Below are 19,741 nucleotides of genomic sequence, written 5' to 3' on the forward strand. Positions count from 1 at the left end.
CCTGTGTGGAGCTGGTTATAGAAGAATATGAAATAGCCCACTGCATTTCATCAAATCAAAAGTGCGTACTCCTTCAATTATTCCGTCTTCTTCTGTAATCTCTTCTTTGTTTAAAGAAGACTGAACGTGTCTTCTGATATTCATTCTAGATGAATATTTAGTAACTTTCCTTCGTTGATCACATTGTTCCTCCCCGCAGACCTTTTTTTTTAGATCTGATAAAGGACATTATGAAAAAATAAAGCAAGCACGAGTTAACTGGCGTTCTGTCAGAGGGCGGTGCATCTCATCATCCAGCCAGTCAACTCTCGTAGCTCAAGATGCCCTCAGGGTCCACAACCAACGGCCAGCCGCAGCGCAGCGCAGCGCAGTGAGTGTCAGGACAGATCTGACTCAGCACAGATCAGCTGATCCACTGAGCTGCAGGTAGGAATTGTGAGCTATGGCGAAGAGACACAGCAACTGGGTCTCGTGGCAGAGCATGCTGCGCACAAATTGGCAATCTGAGGCAGGGCTGGGCCGGCTGGCGCCGCACCGTCTTTTGTCCCATGACCGGTGTAGCGAGGCCTGACCGGCCTCCTCTGACCGCAGGCCACTGGTGTCCACTGTTCTTCTCAGTCCAGGAACATGCAAACTGTCACCGTTAATCTATTGAACTGTACAGAACCGTTGAGTGACGTCGTCAATATGCAACAGGCATTCACAAGGTTAGTCTTTTTATGGATGGAAAAATATCTTGTGGAGTAAAAACTGATCACAATTTAACCGGCATGTGCTGAAACACTGCATAGTTTCCAGCTCAGTTTATCCACAATTCAAATACAAACCATGTTGTTAAACAATCAAAGTCTGTTGATGAATGAAATACTGACGGCAGTGAAGTAGACAAGCACATATGAGACTCCCAAACAGGGTGAAAGTTGAGGCCACTACAGCATTTAGAGACGCCACTCCTGTCCATAGTTGGGCAGCTTTTAAACACAACTGATTGGTCCACAGTGACTGAAGAGTTTGGCAGATCCAAACGCCTGACCATTCCAACACTTGTCACAGGTAAAGAGCCAGTTGGACTTCCTGCCAACCCACAAACTGTGAAGCAAAGACAAGCTCCTTCCATGCAGCCAAGTCGTACCTGTAGATTAACTGCCAAGGAAAACTTCTGCTCTCACTCAGTGAAATGTTGGACATTATGAGTAGGATATTTCCCTGTTGGTGAGAGATCCACTGCCGGTCAAAAGTTTGAGAACACCCCAGTTTTTCCAGTGTTTTCACTAACATTTATGCCGTTTAATGTCTCATTGCACTCAGACGTGAAAGCATAGTACAAAGAAGCAATCGGAGTCAAAAAAGAAATGATGGACTCAACTTACTTATGAACACACAGCAGGTATTCTTTCTACAATAGAAATCCAATATGCTTCAGAAAGTTCTTCCCATGTCGGTGGCAGACGTTCCCATCAATGTGCGGCACTTGTGGGTTGCTTTGCTTTCACTCTGCCGTCCATTTCATCCCAAAATGAGACATTAAACAGCATAAATGTCAGTGAAAACACTGGTTAAATTGGGGTGTTCTAATACTTTTGACCGGCAGTGTATGTCGCCATGTTTGATGTCTTGAGGTGTAAGTTCACTCAGCATTTCTTGATTCATGGATCAAGTCCATTGATAAACAGCATTTGCTTGTTGTCCAGTCTATGATCATTATTATGGTTGATGACGACTCGGTCCATGAAGATTCATCAAGTCTTCTCTCGTGCTCTCCATGTGGCCGTGTTACATGTGAATCATGTTTCCAGGCGTTGGTGAATTGCTCCTGAGTTGATGAAGTGTCTCGATCCAGCCTTCAGTCTTCGTGTACACGCTGTGTGGAATGGATTTTTTTCCCTTCATCCTCACACCACAGCTCAAGAGTCAGAGGCTCACATCCAGACTCAATCCCATTCTCTATGAATAGATTAGAACCTTCCGCTGCTGTCGACGTGTTCCACTGCTACTTGTTTCTGCTCTCCTTGATCCTTTATGATTCCTCTGTTGTATGTGCAGCAAACATGATGCCCAGTCTTGACTGGTGAACCGCACCACACACTCTCATGCATTTGTTTTCTGTAAGCAAGACAATCACCACGCTTTGTTCAATATTGCTTGGCCCCAGGGCGAATTTGAAGCCCTCATGTGCATGTTGATGCCTTCTCTTCCATCTCAAACTCTTCCCCAAGCCTGACCTTTTTCAAATCTATTTTCCCCGATACTTTGATATTGGATATTGAGTCGCTAAACTGCAATGGGTAAAATGTAATTGCAAATATGATATCAAGTGTTAACCACACATACGGGTGGAAGAGTAAACATCTTTTATGTCTTGTTGGAGTCGGATGCTGTTGTGTTTCCTGTGGGGCTCAGGAGAATGAGCGCTCTGTGCAATAAGAAGTCAGCTTTTTGTGAACACAGTGAGCGAGAAAAACAATGTCGGAATTCAATAATGTATAGCACTTGGGAGTAGACATGCATGGGTTATGAAACCAGTGGCATGTGTGAATGCTTGACGGCTGCACGTCTGTCTGCAATCTGTCGACTATGTGTCCTGCAATGCATTTTAAACTTGTATTTTCTATGTTATCCTTGTTTTTACCACCAAAGTGCAAACTGTGCTCGCATCATGACCCAGTCTTTGCAACAGAACTCATGCAGGATGTGATGCGTAGTACAAAGTAAGACCTGGCTTTGTTGAGGCAAACACTGACGGCAAAGTGCTGCCCTCATGAGCTTGAAATAAAATACATGCATGAGGCTGAGGGACCGTTTGCACTGTCAAACACGTCCAAGCAGTCACACACACTTCCCAACCGGAGGCCAATTTTAATCGGTTCAGGCCTTGTCATTATGGGCGGCTTTGACTGCCACCTCTGTGTTTACTTTTAATCTCAGTCCTGCTGATTGGATAATATGGAGGGATGAACAAATGGAAACGCCAGGGAGGGGGAGAGGGGGGGGACCTGTGGGACTTGAGGCAGCAGAGAGATTGGCACCTGCTCACTTGCTTCTGCAGTGCAGCACCACAGATGTGTGGCAGGGATAGAAGAAGGATGTTCTGATGCTCTTGATCCAAATGGTTGTGACACTGTGGTGATGGATGCATGTGCCATCCATTTCTCCACTCCTCCTTTGATTTGATGGGCAGCAAGGTGCTGCATGACGGATCTCTTGGATGTTGGATTTGAAAACTTGCTGTGTCATGATCGTCTGGCTCTCAAGTGGAGAGTTTCCATCGAGCATTCTGGGTCTGTTTCCTCTGCCAAAAAGAGGAGCAACAAGCAAACTCCTGGGCCAGTCATCAGAGATGAGGCCATGGCTGAATGAGGAGGCACGAGAGAGAATCATGTCTGATGTCAGATGAATCACGCATCTGTCCTGCTTCAGGTCCAGTGGAGGCTTTTCACCTGCTGACACAGATTTGTCTGTTGATTTGGAGCTCTACTGTCCTGCATTTCATCGAGAAGCGTGTCGTTTTTGTTCAACAACCTGTGGAACGTCGTCCCAGGCACGTCTATGTTCTTGTCCACCGAGAGCACAGGGAACACAGGCAGGCCTCTGGGACAGGGACCCATCACTGGACCACCCAAGACAAACTAACTGGGGCAGCCAGATGATGATGGCTGCTTTCATGACCGTGCCATGAAGCTTCACTGTGACTCACGCTGCTTCTCCTCTGTCACGACTCTGACAGTGGTCTGCACCTGTTCCATGCTGTGTTCACGACCTCGACTTTACTCTTCCTGCGGCATTCCTTTCACACACGTACTCAGCCTTCCTTCGACAGACTTTCAATCCTCTGACCTCCATCTTGTCCACCTCCTCCTCCTGCATGGCATACATGTTTGGACAGGTTTAAGGTGCATGACACGCAGTCACAGTGTCTGATGCAGGTGCTTATGACTGTCAAATGTGTTGCATGTGAATTTCCACCTTGATTTATGAGGGAATTGGTCTTTGTTTGACCGAGAACAAATGAAATGGGGACGTATGACTCTTCGTGTATAAAGTCACTAGGATGCTCTGTTCAGCTGAGGAAGACTAGGCCAACGGAGAAGAAGAGCCCTTCATGTGAGAGGGTCCAGTTTGAAAGGGAAAGTGAGAAAATATTGTGATGACTCCTGCAGGAGGAAGTGAAGATTATCGTGACTGATCGTCCACTTCATTTCTTTTATGTCTTCAATTACGCTGTAATTACTGGCTTTTAAAGCGAATGCTCGCAGGTCTGATTTAGTTGGAGGTGTCACACTTCCATGGTGATATTTAAGACGATAAACGTTCCTCCTTCGGGAGTGATGGTTTGTGTGTGTCTGAAGTCAATCCACCTTGGAGACACATTGTTTGAATAATTGATCCGCCACCAATTTATTTATACAATCAAATATTTATACCAATCATTCGCCGCTTCACTCTGATGGTTGGTGGCTCTCAGTGTCCCAGCAAATTCATTTAATAATTCATCCCTCTCATTATGACCCCATCAGACACCATGACAGTCTGACTTGAACAGAATGCCAGAAGTCCAGCGCAGCGCCCTGCATTATTGACGGCACGGCTGGATGCCGGCTGACGCCGCAACAGGTTCCGGTCTAAGCAGGTCTGACTTGATCATGCCTGATGCATTCCCCCCTCATGTCTCGTCTGTGTAACCCTTCATCGGGAAGGAAAACGTGCCATTGTACGCAGTGCTTCCATGTTATCTGCTGTTGATCCTTCAGGGGTGCCTGGACTTTTTCAGCTGGCAAGCTTCTTATTGATGACCAAGTCTCAAAGACGTTCAGAAAGGAGGCTTGTATTTGGTGCCGGAGACACAACACAACAAGCATCTTCATGCTGCTCCCAAATACTCAAATGATCTGACAAATGAAAAATCTCAATGAACCTCAGCTACTTCTGTGTATCGACAGAACAAAAGACGAAAACGACTTTAACTCCTTGAATACAGGAGGCTGCAGCTGCATGAATCCGTATTACACAAATGCATATCTGTTGCTGGTCTATTTGCGGTCGACGTCATAGAAAGGTCATTGAATTCCATGCACCAGTTTGAAAATGCTCAAGGACACCTTCATTTCTGACAAGTTTTGAAAACGGGCTCCTGCATTGAGACTGGCGATGAAGGCAAACTGACAACGTGACCCGGACCTATGGAATCCCAGACATCTGGTCGTTACAGTAAAGGAGTCAAACGCTCCCCTGAGACCTGAGCTGGTCTGTGGAGGCCATTTCATCGGTCTGATGTGGCGAGGCTGGACCTTGGCGACATTCACCCGTGGATTCTCTCTTCTACTGGTTGACTGGGCTGCAGAGCATCATGGGAACTGTTGAGGTTCAAGCCATCGTAAGTGAGTTTGTTGTTGAGAGTGATGGCGCCTCACATACTGAGATGACATCAGTTGATGGTTGAACTTCCCAGTTGTTTTGAAAGCGCTGAAACAGGGAGGGTGGTTCAGTTTAGTGTGTGCACAAGCGTGACCAAGCCTGCCTTGGCGATCGACAGGTAGATCACCACACACACAAAGGGCCCCTGGTTTACATGTTGCATTTACACTCTTTTTTACCAATGCAGTTACAGTATTCAGGGCCCACAGCAGTGACCTCACTGGGATTCAAACCAACAACTCTTCCACCCCAAAGGCGTTTTTGCCAATCCTTTTCGAATGCTGGGAGACTTAAGAAAGAGTCCAAGGAAAGACACGGGCCGCCAGTTTCCCCTGGTGAGATTAGAATTGGGTACTCCATACAGTATGTACTGTTGAAACGGCATGTGCTTTCTTTGAGAGTACATCAGCTGTCTGACTCTCACATTCAGTCACATTCATTCAAGTTGTTTCCCTCATCATATCAGGAGCCTTACAACTGTCAGTTTCACCAGTGTGTTGGAGGGGTATATATCATCAGTCCAGTTGGGTCAGAAGGAGCGTGATTCGTCTCTCAGGTCCTGTGTTGACCTCCATTGAGGAGGAAACAAAGCTGGAGTCGTACAAATGAGCTGATGCTTCTGTCACCACAAACCAGTCCCACTTTTCGGAGGTCCAATGTCACCATAAGCTTTCATGTCAAACACGCCTGACGTAGGTCTCCTGACGGCGGATTCACCTGGTTTGTCTGTGAATAATCACCGGCAGGCAGTCGCAGGTCCCCAGAGGACCGCATCCCAATCTGCATCAGGCTGGAATTCATTGCCGTATCAACCCCCTCTTTCTCATCAAATCCAGGAAAGTGTAGCTAATGCAATTTCACTAAGTCACTGCCTGACTTGATTGCGTGTGAGCCAGAGGGGCGGGTGTTGGCGGCGCGGGCGCGGGGCCACCTCATGAGGAGTATCGGGATACGTCCTCACAGGTTGGGACATGAGCCTCCTTCACTGACGCCGAAGGCTGCCTTCAGTGCTGCACCTTGATACATGGCTGTGACCCCACTGCCTTTTGAGGGTTGCTTTGAATAGCAGTTCTTCAGCACTTCTGTGGCCCTGTGAGCTCTGTGACCATCATGATGGAGAGTGCCGTCCAGAGCAGTGGTTCTTAACCATTGGGCCGGGGCCCTTGGTCGGGCCGCGAGCGCCTAGTTGAGGGCAGCTAAAAGTGTCTTTGTTTCACGCCTCTGGGCCGTGAGACGCTCAGTTCTAACCCATGAGCCACGTGTGGTGGCAGTAGTGAGTCAGTGAACTGACCTGACAGTCACCAACTATGGAGAAGTTCTTGAGAAGAAACAATGATGAAGGAAGTGGTGGCGCCCCCTACAGTAAACACCGTTCATGAAAGCACCTGTTGGAGCAGTTTTAAAATGAATTGGAACATTTTATGGTGATACTTTCATTTACACTTTACTTAGTATCTTCTTGAAATAGTGTTGAAATCAGTTGAAATAAAATATATTATTTTTATTTTATTTTTATTTTATGATGAATGTGACCTGCTTCTGGTGGTGGGTGGGATTTTCGACTCGCCAACGAAATATCTTTGTGACGATCACATGGTTTCATGTCATTTCATAAGGTTTTGGTTTGTTTACGTGTGAGTAGATTAAATATGGTTGTTGATCATAAAAAGGATATCAGGCGCAATTCATCGATTGAATGGGCCGCGGGCCTCTGTGTTCTCGGAAAGGTGGGCCCCCAGATCAAGAAGGTGAAGGAGCCCTCTGAAACTCTGAGCACCCTGCTGTGTGACGCTTCTACAGCCCGACACTGGTGAAAACGTTGTGCTCCGTCAGATCTGTCAGGTGACCGTCAGCCGGCTACTAGTCCAATCCAAGGTGACGTCTTGCTGATGTCAGCGAAGCCACCTGCTGCTAATATTCATCTCAGGAACCAATGAATCATCAGACTTTAGAGTCCTTAAGTGGTAGATGAACGTTCCTTGAAATGCTTGGCATCAAAGACTTGTTGTTGTTTAATGAAAGTTGCCTCGCTCTGTTCCGGATCTGAACAGCACCTGGTTGGAAGAAAGGCACAGCACCAAGCGCACTAACCCCCTCCCCCCGGAGGAGAGCGGCACACCTCAGCTATACTCTGGCTGGTTTGCACCGACAATTATTGCGGTTATTGGCCGTGCTTGTCTGAGAGTTAAGCCACACTGTTGCATCCTGACAAGTGAGAAGAGCCTCATGCCTATTCATGAGCGGCTGTTTCATATTCATTAGCGCCATGCCCTGTTGACGACTGCTCCCAGACCTTGCCATTTCTCCCCCCCTCCTTTGTCTGACACTGATACAGATGTTTAGAGCATGAAATTAAATTGGTCACCGTCACTGAAGCACCCTGGTGTGTGTGTGTGTGTGTGTTTAGCTGCCAGGTATTTAGGCGAAGGTTTTGCAGGCCAAAGGGCCTCTGGGATGGGAGTGTGGTGTCTGAAACTTGAGTGAAGCCGCAGGACTGGATGGCAACAGTGTTGCGGCGCTTCATCCACACACAGTGGCATGTGAGGCTCGACAGGCTTCGCTGGTAATCCGGAACCACGGCAAGGCCATGTTGGCCGTGGAAATGAAACAAGCCTTTGTGTTGTGGAGAGACAGACGTCCGTGCCTCCCTCTTTCTCGTGACGAAGATCAGAACTCAGGGTCACTTCAGAAGGTCATCACAAAGTTGCGTTCGCTGAAGGAGGGAGCTGTTTTGTTGGGTTTCTGGGTGAAGATGTTGAGCTTTGTGTCACTGTGAATAACTCTTCGCTGAACATGATCTTCTGTGGCGCCACGTCTGCCTGAGTCTGTTCCACCTCATTTGCATAGGCAATTTACAAGCTATAATGTAAACATCATCAGTTGCTGTTCACTCGCTGCACAGCCTTGCAACGCCACACTTTTCTGTATCAGCAGCAAGAAGACGCACTTTTGTCTCCATACGTTATATTGATTACTTCAGCATGATTGGAGGTAATGAGCTTTTGTGTTTCCGCTTCCCCTGTGACATCTCCTCGCCGCTGCCACCCGCCGAAGCAATGACTTCCAGAAGAGCCCGTCTTGTGTTTGGGCCTGAGGCTGCAGGTCCATGCTCGACGATGGCAATGGTCCGCTGACTTCAGGTGACGCTCGGAGCGTTCGGGTTGTTTTGAAGGCTGGGCTCAATGTTGCTTCAGAAATGTTGCTCTGTTTTCCTGTCGAATGGCAGCCGCAGGAACAACCTCGAGTACTTTGCTGCTCCGTGGTATTGGAGGGCAAAGCCTGCCTTCCCAAGCCCTTGTGCCGTCCAGGCCTCAGCCAGAGTTAGCTCTGGTGGCACGCTGCCACTTGAATCCCTCACCTGCTCCTTCCACTTAGTGGGTGCATCCCAGTGATCGCTGGCCATGTGGGCTTTGTGAGCTGGCCTCTGTCGCTGGACTCTTTATATCTATATATCTATAACACTAGAATAGTGCTGTCAGTTGTGCATTAGTCCCTGAGAATTGAAAAATGAAGGATAAACCGGCGACTGAAAGTCACGTCTCTGTAGCCTCTCGGGGCAGACCCCACTCACGTGTGGCCGAGGACTTAATTGTTGGGATGCTTTTGGTGACCTGCTGTGACTGCTGGGCACCTTGACACTTCTGTTTGACGAATGATGGACCCATGAGTTCCCACCTGTGTCTGCTCCCCATGAAAAATAAATCGGTGAAAGCGCACCTGTCTGGTGAGTCATTCACCTCCATATCACAACACGTGCAATAATTGAAGTAATTACAGACAAACGTTATCGTAAAGCTCCTCAGTGGTTCGACTCCAATCACCTGCATTGCCATTATTAAGAAACATCGTGCTTTTCACGTTCATCCAGCAAATTCAGGCCTGGATCCTCGAGTTTGACTGGTGATCCCAAACCTGGCAGTTTATTCTTGACTGACACAAGCGTTGTGTTGCAGGTGGCGCTGATGACAACCTGATGGAAGGAGGGGAGATGAAGTTCCTGTGTAAACCTGGAGCGAGGAACATCACCGTGATCTTCCAGCCTCTGCTCAGGTACGCTACTTCAGGAGCAGTGCGAGTCATTTGAAATGGAACGCTGCCTTAGTGGGAGCTCGACCTTAGTGGCTTCATGGTGGACACACATGCTTCCACGTTTGACTTCTGAACACGTCTCAGCCTTTCTAAACCTGATTTGGAGGCTCCTGAAGTGAATTGCGACGTGCTGATAAATGACCTTCTCAAAACCAAAATGTTGCCTCTTTCCTCGCTGCGGAGTTGGCACTCATCTCCTCACCTGCTACATATTGTTAACATTTTCAGGCCGATTTTTTTGGGGGGTTTTTTTTTCCCCTCGGGCAGGCATCATGCCTAAAATCCTTGTTTAAGGGCGACCAGCAGATGTTTGAGAAGTGCCTTGGCTCCCTTTCACAAACCTGCCATCTGGTTCATGAAAATATTGAGAGGTAACCAACTTATTTCTCGCCTGCGTCTGTTGCATGTGAATACATGTCTCGTGATTGACGCAGCAGTTTTCCGAGCCAAGCGATGCTTGCTGTTCCTTCAGACTGAACTTGAGCCCTTAGTGGGGCACATTTTTAGAAGCCTGATATCGTCGTCTCATTAAGCGGGGAACGTGGTGAGCGTGTCAGCATGCTGCTAATGCCCTCCCACATGACATAATGGCTTCCCCTAATGAACACGCTGCTTAATTTCTGGATAATGTGATGCCGTTTCATGAGAACATGGGACTTTGGAATAAACCAGCCTCAAGTCTCTGCCATCCAAAGCATGAGTGCTTCACAGTGTTTTGTGTTTGCCAGCGGTGACTGTTGGGATTAATCGTCGTCTGCGGGCCGCCACTTTTTCAAGGCTCTTTCTGTGGAATTCCGTATCCAACATTACTGAAAAAGGACTCAGAGGGTGCAGACCTCTGCCTCGCTGTGTTTTTTCAACCCGTGTTTATGATTGCCACATTCACACTGAAGGCACAAAAGAGTCTGATAGCTTTGTGATTCGCCAAAGAATTGCCACATTTAATGCTGAAGTTCAGAGGCGAGCAGAGCCCAGTTTTCACGGTGACGTGTACAGAGAGGGCCAATTCAAGCTGCTTGCCGCGGCTGTTAGCTTGTGATGGGCTGATGAGGATTGATAAAACCGTGTCTGTCTTTTCAGAGCCCACTAGAGGGCAGTCTTTGTTGAAAATGCATGTGGGAGAGCTGGTCACTGTTTCATGAAGCCTCATCGTGACTCAGAGCTCCTCTGAAGAATCTGATTGGCGTCCAAGTCTATTCTTGCTTTTATAGACTCCTGCTGTCGACACTAACTCCAGCTCCACCCCAAGAGATGGGCTTCTGTTGCTTTGATAGCTGGAAACCACCACTGCATAGTCACCTTCACCTGATCTCAAGTTGTCAGAGCTGCAGCTCTCTCGATGGTGAGAGACAAATCCCTCAACAGACTGATGGATTCAGATGGTTATTGAATGATGTCACCACTGCTCCAGCCACTTGCAGGATACCTCACATCACCTGGATCAGATTTATTTTTGGGCTCAGGAGAGGCTTCTTTTCTCCCTCAGATGCTTGGACTGATGTTTACTTGTGCTGAGCATTTTTGGCCACAGGTTAGATGAGAGAGCGTATTATTAAACCACTTATTTGCGTGTGTATTAGCAGCGTATGAGCCTGTCATGAGTCACTGTGAAGTACTTGTCATTACATATTGTTTAGCCTGACTACATTTACCCAGGAGTGGTTCACTCACAAGGCCATCAGAATGAATATTGAGTGTAAATCAGTGTCGCTTTATCCATCCCCCGTCTGAAGTGTTTCCTATGGTTCACTCGCCGCCCGATGCCAGCGATGACCAGATGAATGTGGCCCAACAAGTCGGTGTTTGCACCAGTGCAGCTGTCACCCGGCATGTCTCTTTCTCTTCTTCTGCTTTTGCTCTCCCCGCCTTCATCTTGTTCAGCCAAGCCCATGTCTTACTCTGTTCCCTCTCTGCCCCCTCTCCTTCTCTCTCTCTCTCTGTTGTTTGTGTCCTTCAGTCCTCTTTATCTTTCTCTCCGTGTGACCTTTCCGCTGTAAATCCTTTCTCCTCTGATTCCTGGCTATGCTGCCAGTTTTTAATGGGAGTTGGTGAGAAACCGAGAGAGAGAGAGAGAGAGAGAGAGAGAGAGCGGCTGCTTTTGCTGAGAAAAATCTTCTTGAAGGGGAGAAAAGATTAGAAAAGTGAGCGAGGCCCAGCAGAGCAAAGCGAGCCTTGCATGAATGTGTGGGGAAGACTACAGACGCGGGCGGTGTTGGTGCAGCATTTTCGACAGTCTGCTCGCTGAGGTGCAGAGGCTGTTGTTGAGGAAGGGTGGCGATAATCAAGCGCTGCAGTATGACTAAATCAATGTGCAGTCTCGAGTGCTTTCCCCCCCTCACAGTATGTTGGGGCAAAGCAACAAAGGGCTGATTTATTTTTCATTGTGTCACGACCCAAGTGTGTGGACCTCGTCCTTGATCGACCTTGAACTGCAGTTTTTCTGTGTGGTGTCATGAGAAGCTCCCCACTAGATCGACCTGTCTTTTGGTAGACTCTGGTCGCCCCACACTTCTTCAGCAGGCTTTTAGCTAGTGGGCTGCTGGACACCTCAAACTGAAAAACATGAGGCTGGACTGGACTTTTTTCAGCAGGACCCCCTAAATTTCTCATCATGAGTGGGTGTGTCGTGGCCCAATGGTACTGCCGACTCTGTGGCTTCCATGAGGAGGGTGCTGTTCCCCAGTGATGTTGCTGAATTAGATCACTGTTTTCTACCTCTCGTGCCTTCACGGGCGCCATGTCTGTTTCTGGGTGAAATCTCACGGCCACCACATCTCATTGGTCACGACACCACACATTCCATTGGTCGGCGCAGCATGGAAGGCGGCGTTATTAGATGGACTAGCTTTACTGGTGCGACAGGAAGAAACGCCGGCGCCCCCTGCGATCCTCACTATATCACCAAGTTATTCTCTCCAAATAAAAAAAAAAAGAATCAAGTCTTTGAACATCTCCAGTTCATCTCGATTTCATTTCAAAGTGGCAAGGAAAGGGAGCTACAAATGTAAGTATTTTCTCTGTTAATGGAGATGTGAACATGCAAATTGTATCTCATTTTATGGATTATTTACCTCATTGTTGCTGAAAATGGATTTATATTCTACGATCGTATGATGTTCTTCCTCTGAATTGACTGACTGATGCCTGCGTCTGGCCCGTAGCACTTGGTTTTGAGGGGGCCAAGGTTGAGGATTGAGTTTGAGGGCTCTGCTGTTTCTGTCTTAAGTTGAAGTATTTCCTTGCTTCGTTCTGTGTGAAGCTCCTATGATCCTCCCAGCACCCAAGTAGCCGTGGATGGGCTCCTGCTCCCACCATCAAGGGAATGAATGAGAATAAGGACGATAAATGAGCCCAACTTAATGCTGAAGTTGTTTCCTGTGAAAAGTTTGTTTTTTTTCTCTCTGTGTGACAGCTGGCAACCTGAGCGGGATGTCCCCAGACTCTCACTTGTGAAGCTGGCTCTGAGCCTGGCACGTTGCAAGCCCTGGCCAAACAGAACAAATGAAGAGCACCCAGCATCAGCAAAGGTGTGGGGTTCCACCTCTCACATCCTGGTGACTGTCGATAGTTCCCACCATTGTTACTGGTCAGCTGACTGTATCTGGGTCGTCAGCTGAGGGCCTCATGTACTGTGAAAAGGAGAGGAATTCAAGGTTGTCTGTCCTCTTCTCCAGTCATGAACTTTACCGAGTCTAAGCCCTCAGTTCCCCTGACTCTTGTAGCGTTCTTTGTCTATACTGATTCTCATTGCCCAACCCAATAAAACATGAGGCAACGACACGACACGCCGCCGGACGCCCGCGTCCCTGCTGCCTGCACTCATCCATCAGTGATGGCCGAGAGCTCTGCCACCATATCTGCAAACTGTAACGCTGGTTGTGGAAGGGCAGGAGTACAGCAGGGGGAACAAGAGTCTTGGTGACTTTGATTGATATCAGCTATTACACACAACATGGAAGACATTGCCTCAGAGCTGTTTGGGGTCAGTTGTTCACATAAACGTGGCCAAACTGACTCTGGATGTGGGTCATGGTCCAAGTCTTGCTGACGGAGGCCAGTTCTCCGCAGACGCAAAGCCTTTTGTGTGGCGGCCTCTAATGACTGGATCTCTGCAGATGCCTGCGTGGAGCCGCTCACTCCTCATCACCGCGGATATTCAGCCACATACGGACATGTCTAGCTTTGGCTCCTCCGTTCCAGAGTGACAGACAGAATTAGAAGAGCGCACTCGTCCACCACAGACATCATCAGCTACTGGTCCCATGGCACAGGCTGGCTGGATGGATGAGCCATCACATCCATCCGGATGGATAGAAATAGATACTTTCACTCTGCTGCGAGCTGCGATTGAAGCCGGGTGGAGGGTCCCTGAGGAGCGTGTGGTGGGGCCCTGCACGCACATCCTGGGAATTGTGTGAACGCGCTTCAGATGATCCGCTCACCATCGCACAGATGTTCGCCCCCTGTTGACGCTGCGCCCCGTTGTGGCTGCTGGCCCCTGACTGGCCGCATGAGAGGAGATGAGATCCTGCCCAGTGCAGTGTGGTGCACCGACGCTCCTTGGCTCACCTCTGTTTTTCTGTCATGTATGTTCTGAAGCTCATGCCTCACAAAGGGCCAAACTACTGTACCTGATCCGGCCTCGGCTTCGTGCTGGTGACTGAGCTGTCCTCACCATGTGACCACCCACCGTGACCAGCGGCGTTTCATGGAGAATGTCTCGTCCTCTCGGGTGCACCACGTTTGTCTCACAAGTTCCTCTCTAAAGTTGCCCCCACCCCCCACCCCACCCCATCTCCCACCCACCCTCAAGAGACACCAAGAGCTGCCACACCGTGTTACCGTCACATGAGTGAGCGGTAGCCCCGACATCATAGCAGCCTTTGATTGGCCAGGCCTTTCCAGGTCGGCGAGCGGCTGCCTGATAACAACCTTGTTTGACTGCTGAAGCAGAGATGTAATTGATTGATCTGCTGCTCTGTGTGGACCAGTCTTCTGCTGTCGCTGGCACAAACCTGCGTCTCGCTGCCGCTGGTGCGCCATACGTGCTTGTGACGTGTGTGCGTGCGTGGCCACCTTGATCCCAGGTTTTCGCCTCATGTCAGTGTGTTTGAGGGAGCTTCGATGGAGCCCAACCATTTGCTGCCCTCGTCTTGAAATGTTTGTGATTTCCTCATGGCTCACCACTGAAGTGACTCCATCTTGGAGGATAGCTAATTATTCCCAGAGGATGGATGGTCTTGGTCAGTGAGTCAGACCTCAGGTGAGAGGAGCAGACAGCACTGCTGTGCTCCTCGCTGAAGCGCTTGACATTACCTGCTGTTTCGCTTGTAAATCTGCGTTCTTGACTGGATCGTCTGGTTGGGTAGCTTTCAGTACTGAAAAAGACTTTTTAGAGTGAAAAACAACCACCACTAAACGTCGACAACTCTTTGACTTGGTGCTAAATAAATCATCAAAATATAAGTTGCTGGTAACTGATGATTTAGTTGCACTGAAACGTAGCAATTTGTCTCAAATGTTTGGTGTCTGTTCAAAATGACAATTTACTTTGGAGTTTGATGTTACATCTTACAAACAACAATCTTCACTGTAATTTGGTCATTTACTTCACAACACAGTGACAGTGGCAAAATTATCCTGAAACTGCAGTGAGAAACAATGGCATTTTTTTGAGGGCACAAGTTAAGATTTTATGAACAGAAACAAAGGGCAGGCCACGATAGCGAGCTATCAACACAGCAGAGAAGCTCTGAGGAACATGGGTGAGGAGGCCTCAACACTGGACCCAGTCAGTGCCACTGTTGATGTTCTGTCCTGCTGAGCCTCCTGAAGAGACTCGCACCTTCCAGTGACATGAGCCTTCAGTGTTGATCCCTGCAGACGCTTCATCCTCTCACAATAGTCCGAGTCCTGGCTTCCACAACCAGGTGGTGTCTGAGGTCAAAATGGCTGGGAAATAATGGCCTTTTGGAAGTGAATTGCACTTTAGCGAGCAAGTTTTAGTATTTTAGTGTTGAGTCTTTGTGCAGCCTCAGGACGACCGTGGGAGGCATTTTTTTCCGACTGTATAGTTCCAAGGGCAGTGATGAAGCCTGCCACCTGGTGCTTGATATCATGAAGTGGGGCTTGTTCTTCACATGGCAGCAGAGTGCTGGAGATTGACGGTGGAGTTACCTTTCTCCTCCCTGCCCTCTACTATCAGACGTGCTTCCATAACAAGCTGGAGGATCAAGCTTGTAGACTTTCACTTGTCGTGCACGCCCAAAGTGGAAATGAGCCTTGCAGAATACAGCTTGCTTATTTGGCAGATGGGATATGAAATTGGTTTTGCTCGGTGGATTTTCCCTGGAAGTGCATGTGAGGCGATATGAATAGTTCTGCACCGACCACCGTTTCCCACAATGCTCCTCTGACGCTGCCTGCTGCTAAAGCTGGTCCATTTATTGCATCCCCAAAAATAGAACTTTGATCTGTGACAATAAAGGAGCAAGTGGGAATTAGAAGCCGGACAGGCCTGAAACAGACTGTGGATGGGGACTGAACCACAGGCGGAAGGGAAGGTGGGAATAGACGAGGAGGAGAAGCAAAAATCCATTATGTTTGATGTTAGCGTCTCACTCTGGCAGCTAACGCTGTGGGAAAAACCCTGTGAAATAACATTAGGGGTGTCTTGTAATGCGATTTCAGCTTTGTGAGAATATGAGATTTCTAATGGATTTCAGCACATTAGAGCCTCTTAAGCTGTAGTATTTATTCCCCCCTGGTTTCTAATGCAGTTTACTAAGTACGATCTTCCTCTGTTGTTCCTTCTGCCTGGAAGGAACGTTTGGGAGGATTGTGTTTTTCTCTGTTTTGAAATAGTCGGCCTCTCTGTGAGCTGCGTCTCCCACAAAGACAATCAATGTTTCATTTGGATTGCACCTTTTTATGTTGCCGAAGCTCAATACTGTTAGAGTGTGACTCTCAGTCCTGACATCAAGAACGTTGTTTACCTTGCTCTGCAGAGAGGTCAGAGTGCTCCCTGCGCGTCGAACAAGCTGCAGTCCTTGAAGTGTGCAGTTCCAAGTTCCAGCTGTCCGTTATGTCAGAACATCCACTTGTTCGGTTCGCTCAGAAAGTGAGGTTGTTGAAGTTGTTAAGAGCGGAGTCTGCGGGTGACGACACAGCAGCAGATTAGAGTGCAGACCAGAGTGAGGAGATACGTCTCTGTCCCATGCTCTCACACCAACCCTCACTGGCTGAGGAATGTTAGAATGGTATGGGACCTATGATTGGCTGCAATTACTCTCCTCTCATTGGCTCTTACATTTGGCCCGTCTTCGTGGCAGGCTGAGCGACTGAGCCAAAGAGCTGAACGTTTTAAACCAAGTGGCGCGTTCAACAGCAAAATAAGTCAGTCTGAGAGTGGGTCATTCTAGCCGATCAGAGGGGAGGAACGCGGGACCTTTCCCCTACCTTCCCACCACCGTCTGTATCGCAGCGCTAACGTTGCCCACAGCCTGCACGACCCTTTATTACTCATAGCTTTAGCACGTTGCCTAGTCGTTGACTTATAACTCAGTGCTGTTCCAACACAAGCAGAACAATGTTTGTCCGCCGACTGTTGGAGTAGTCTGTGTTAAAGGTTTGTGGGGACGGCCCCAAAACTCTCATGAGAAGATGCAGTAAGCAAACTTCAGTGCTTCACATTGCCTCATCTAAAACTAAACAAGTCAGTCTTCCCTAAAAAAAAAAGTATGACATTTTTTTTTCTATTCTACACAGCTTGTCTTTTACAGTCCAGTTTGTCAACTGTTTGGAGGTGGTGACTCAGGATGGAGTTCACTGAGATGTCAAAGTGCTTCACTAAAGCTCTGGCTCATCATTGCCTGTTTTTTTTATGGATGGCTTTGTGTGGTTCTGATGTGGGGCTGGTCTGAAAAACACTCCCCGACCCACACCCCATAAGCATGGCTACAGTTGTGCTCTTCTGTCGCATGCAAGCGCCTCTTCTTCCTGCTGATCCTTCAGCTGGTCTTGTTCTGGCATGATGGCCTGTGAGCCAGCTGAACCTGGTCTTCTGTTGGGAGCTGCTGTGATGACGGTTAGACCACAATTATTGGGAACTTGGAAATAAAGTCTTCAAGAACGTGAAGCTCAAGCTTGTGCCACTCTTTGACGTCAGAAGGTAGCAACTCTGGCATGCTGGGGCAGGTCTCTGTGCATCCGTCCGCAGCACATCAAGACCAGGGAGTTTGGACTCTCGATTTGGCAACACGCCTGAGCGTTTTTGTCTGTAGCCATGTGTATGCAGGAGTGACACCCCCCTGGTGTGTAAACTCTTGAGCGTACAGTGGGGTCAGGAAGATACACGTCCTGTTACGGTCAGCAGGATCCAGGACGCTGGCGTGGCAGCTGGGTCATGTGTGTCCGTCCAGAGTTCCACATGTAGAAATGCCGTACTACTGTCGTCCCTCTGCTCCACCCCGAGCCCCTGGACTGTCATGGCCCCAGACCAGCCAACCAGGTGGCCTCTGGACTCCCACCAGACCTAATTAAGCAGATTAGAAAGGAAGCGGTTTCACGCTCACCTGGAATAGACACGCAGACAAATGGGCAGGAAGCACAGCACGCACAGGCCAATCAGATGACGCTCCGTCCTGGCTCAGCAGATAGATGGGAGATGGAGTGAGGCCATTATGCAAATGTCAGGTGTCAAGTGTAAATGAGATTGGAGGGATGGAAAACACCAGTATCGAATATCGGCCTGGCTCCCTTGGCAACTGCGGCGCGGTAATGAGAGCGTTCCAGGATGCAGGCTGCGAGACCTTCCATTATCGTGAGAGACAGGACGGCGAGGAGACCTTTGTTTCCACATCCGTCTTCCCGACTTTACTCCGTCGAACTCCATTTCCAACTTTAACATGTATCACACGTGATTGCGGATGGTGTGTGAATAAGGCCTCACCACTGCGCCCCACTGGATGTGAGTGTCCTCGATGAGTCGGTGAGAAGAACCACGTTGGCAGAGACTGATAGTAATTGACGGTCAGAGTGGTCTAGTTCTAGTTCCTGTCTTCAGATTCTCTTGCTTCACCTGGTTAGACCCGTCTGTTTCTTCTCTTGTGGTGTCCACCTTTATCATCCTCCTGCTCATCATCATCACCCTGGCAGCAGCTGCCTGCTCTCTCATGCTCTCGACAACAGTCCAGTTGGTGCTTGAACATACGCAACATCATGAAGTAACTTGAGGTGGTTTTTTTTTTTCACTGGGCTTTCAATCTTGAATGTTTTTGACTTTAGACTACACTGACCTTACAACAAGACGGAGCAATCTCTTCTCGACTGGCTGAGATTGAACTGCCAGAAGTGACTTTGTGTCTTGTCAGAGCTTGTGAGCTTGGTGGCTTATGCCAGGGGTTCTTCACCTTTTTGATCTCGGGGCCCAAAACCTTGTGAAATGACGTGATGGTCACTCTCACAGATGTGCAGCTGTCAAGTCAATTCAGCGACTCACTGCTGCCACCATACGTGGCTCAGGGGTTAGAACTGAGCGTCTCACGGCCCAGAGGGCAGAAACACAGAGACTTCTAGTGGCCCTCTAGGGGGCGATCAAGGGACCTAGGATTCAGAATCACTGGCTTATGCTACAAACAGACGCCGCGATCCTCAGCCAAAGTTTCCAAACACACCGACAGTCTAATAGAGAAGTTGAGTAAATGTAGTCAATCATTGAGGGCTCAAATGTGCGACGACAGAATGCACAGCATACTTTGAACAGGGACATTCTACTGTCTTCACCGTCATCAGTCACATTCCGAACACAGCGCCGTCTGCTGGACAGGTGTATCCAAGCAGCCGGTTGACCCCATTTAATTTTCCACCGTTGATATTTCTGATTTCTTTTAGATCCAGTGAGAAGGGACTAAATATCACGTCGAAACAATCTCATCTAATGTAGTTGTGTTTGTACCTTGAAACAGTCTTGTCCCAGCTCCGAGCATAGAATTCTGATGTCCCAGTAAAAGAATTCCAACTAGGAGTCACATTGGTGTGTTTAACCCTTAATTTCATGAAAAGAGAAAGTGTCAAGTCAATCAGTGGGATGCAGATGTTGGCGGGTGTCAACTGCACTGGACTCTGGCTGTGGAAATGTTGGTGGCCAAAGTGCGCGCCTCCTCCATGTCTGTCCACCGCTCTCCCGCTCCTCTCGTCTCCCTTCTCCTCCTGTCCCTCGCCTCGCTGCTCCCGGCCCAGG

The 19,741-nt window shown here is 48.6% G+C and overlaps 1 protein-coding gene across 2 annotated transcripts in view; it reads left to right on the forward strand.

Moving 5' to 3' along the window:
- The window catches only part of exoc4 (exocyst complex component 4), a 74,060-nt gene that overhangs the window by 28,616 nt on the left and 25,703 nt on the right, over positions 1-19,741 (forward strand). For both annotated transcript variants that reach the window (XM_053863701.1, XM_053863702.1), the window contains one exon: positions 9,366-9,462. In XM_053863701.1, the coding sequence (XP_053719676.1) occupies positions 9,366-9,462 (97 nt within the window). The remainder of the gene's footprint in view (positions 1-9,365; positions 9,463-19,741) is intronic.

Source organism: Synchiropus splendidus, chromosome 4, assembly GCF_027744825.2.
Source record: "Synchiropus splendidus isolate RoL2022-P1 chromosome 4, RoL_Sspl_1.0, whole genome shotgun sequence".
NCBI classification, from domain to species: domain Eukaryota; kingdom Metazoa; phylum Chordata; class Actinopteri; order Syngnathiformes; family Callionymidae; genus Synchiropus; species Synchiropus splendidus.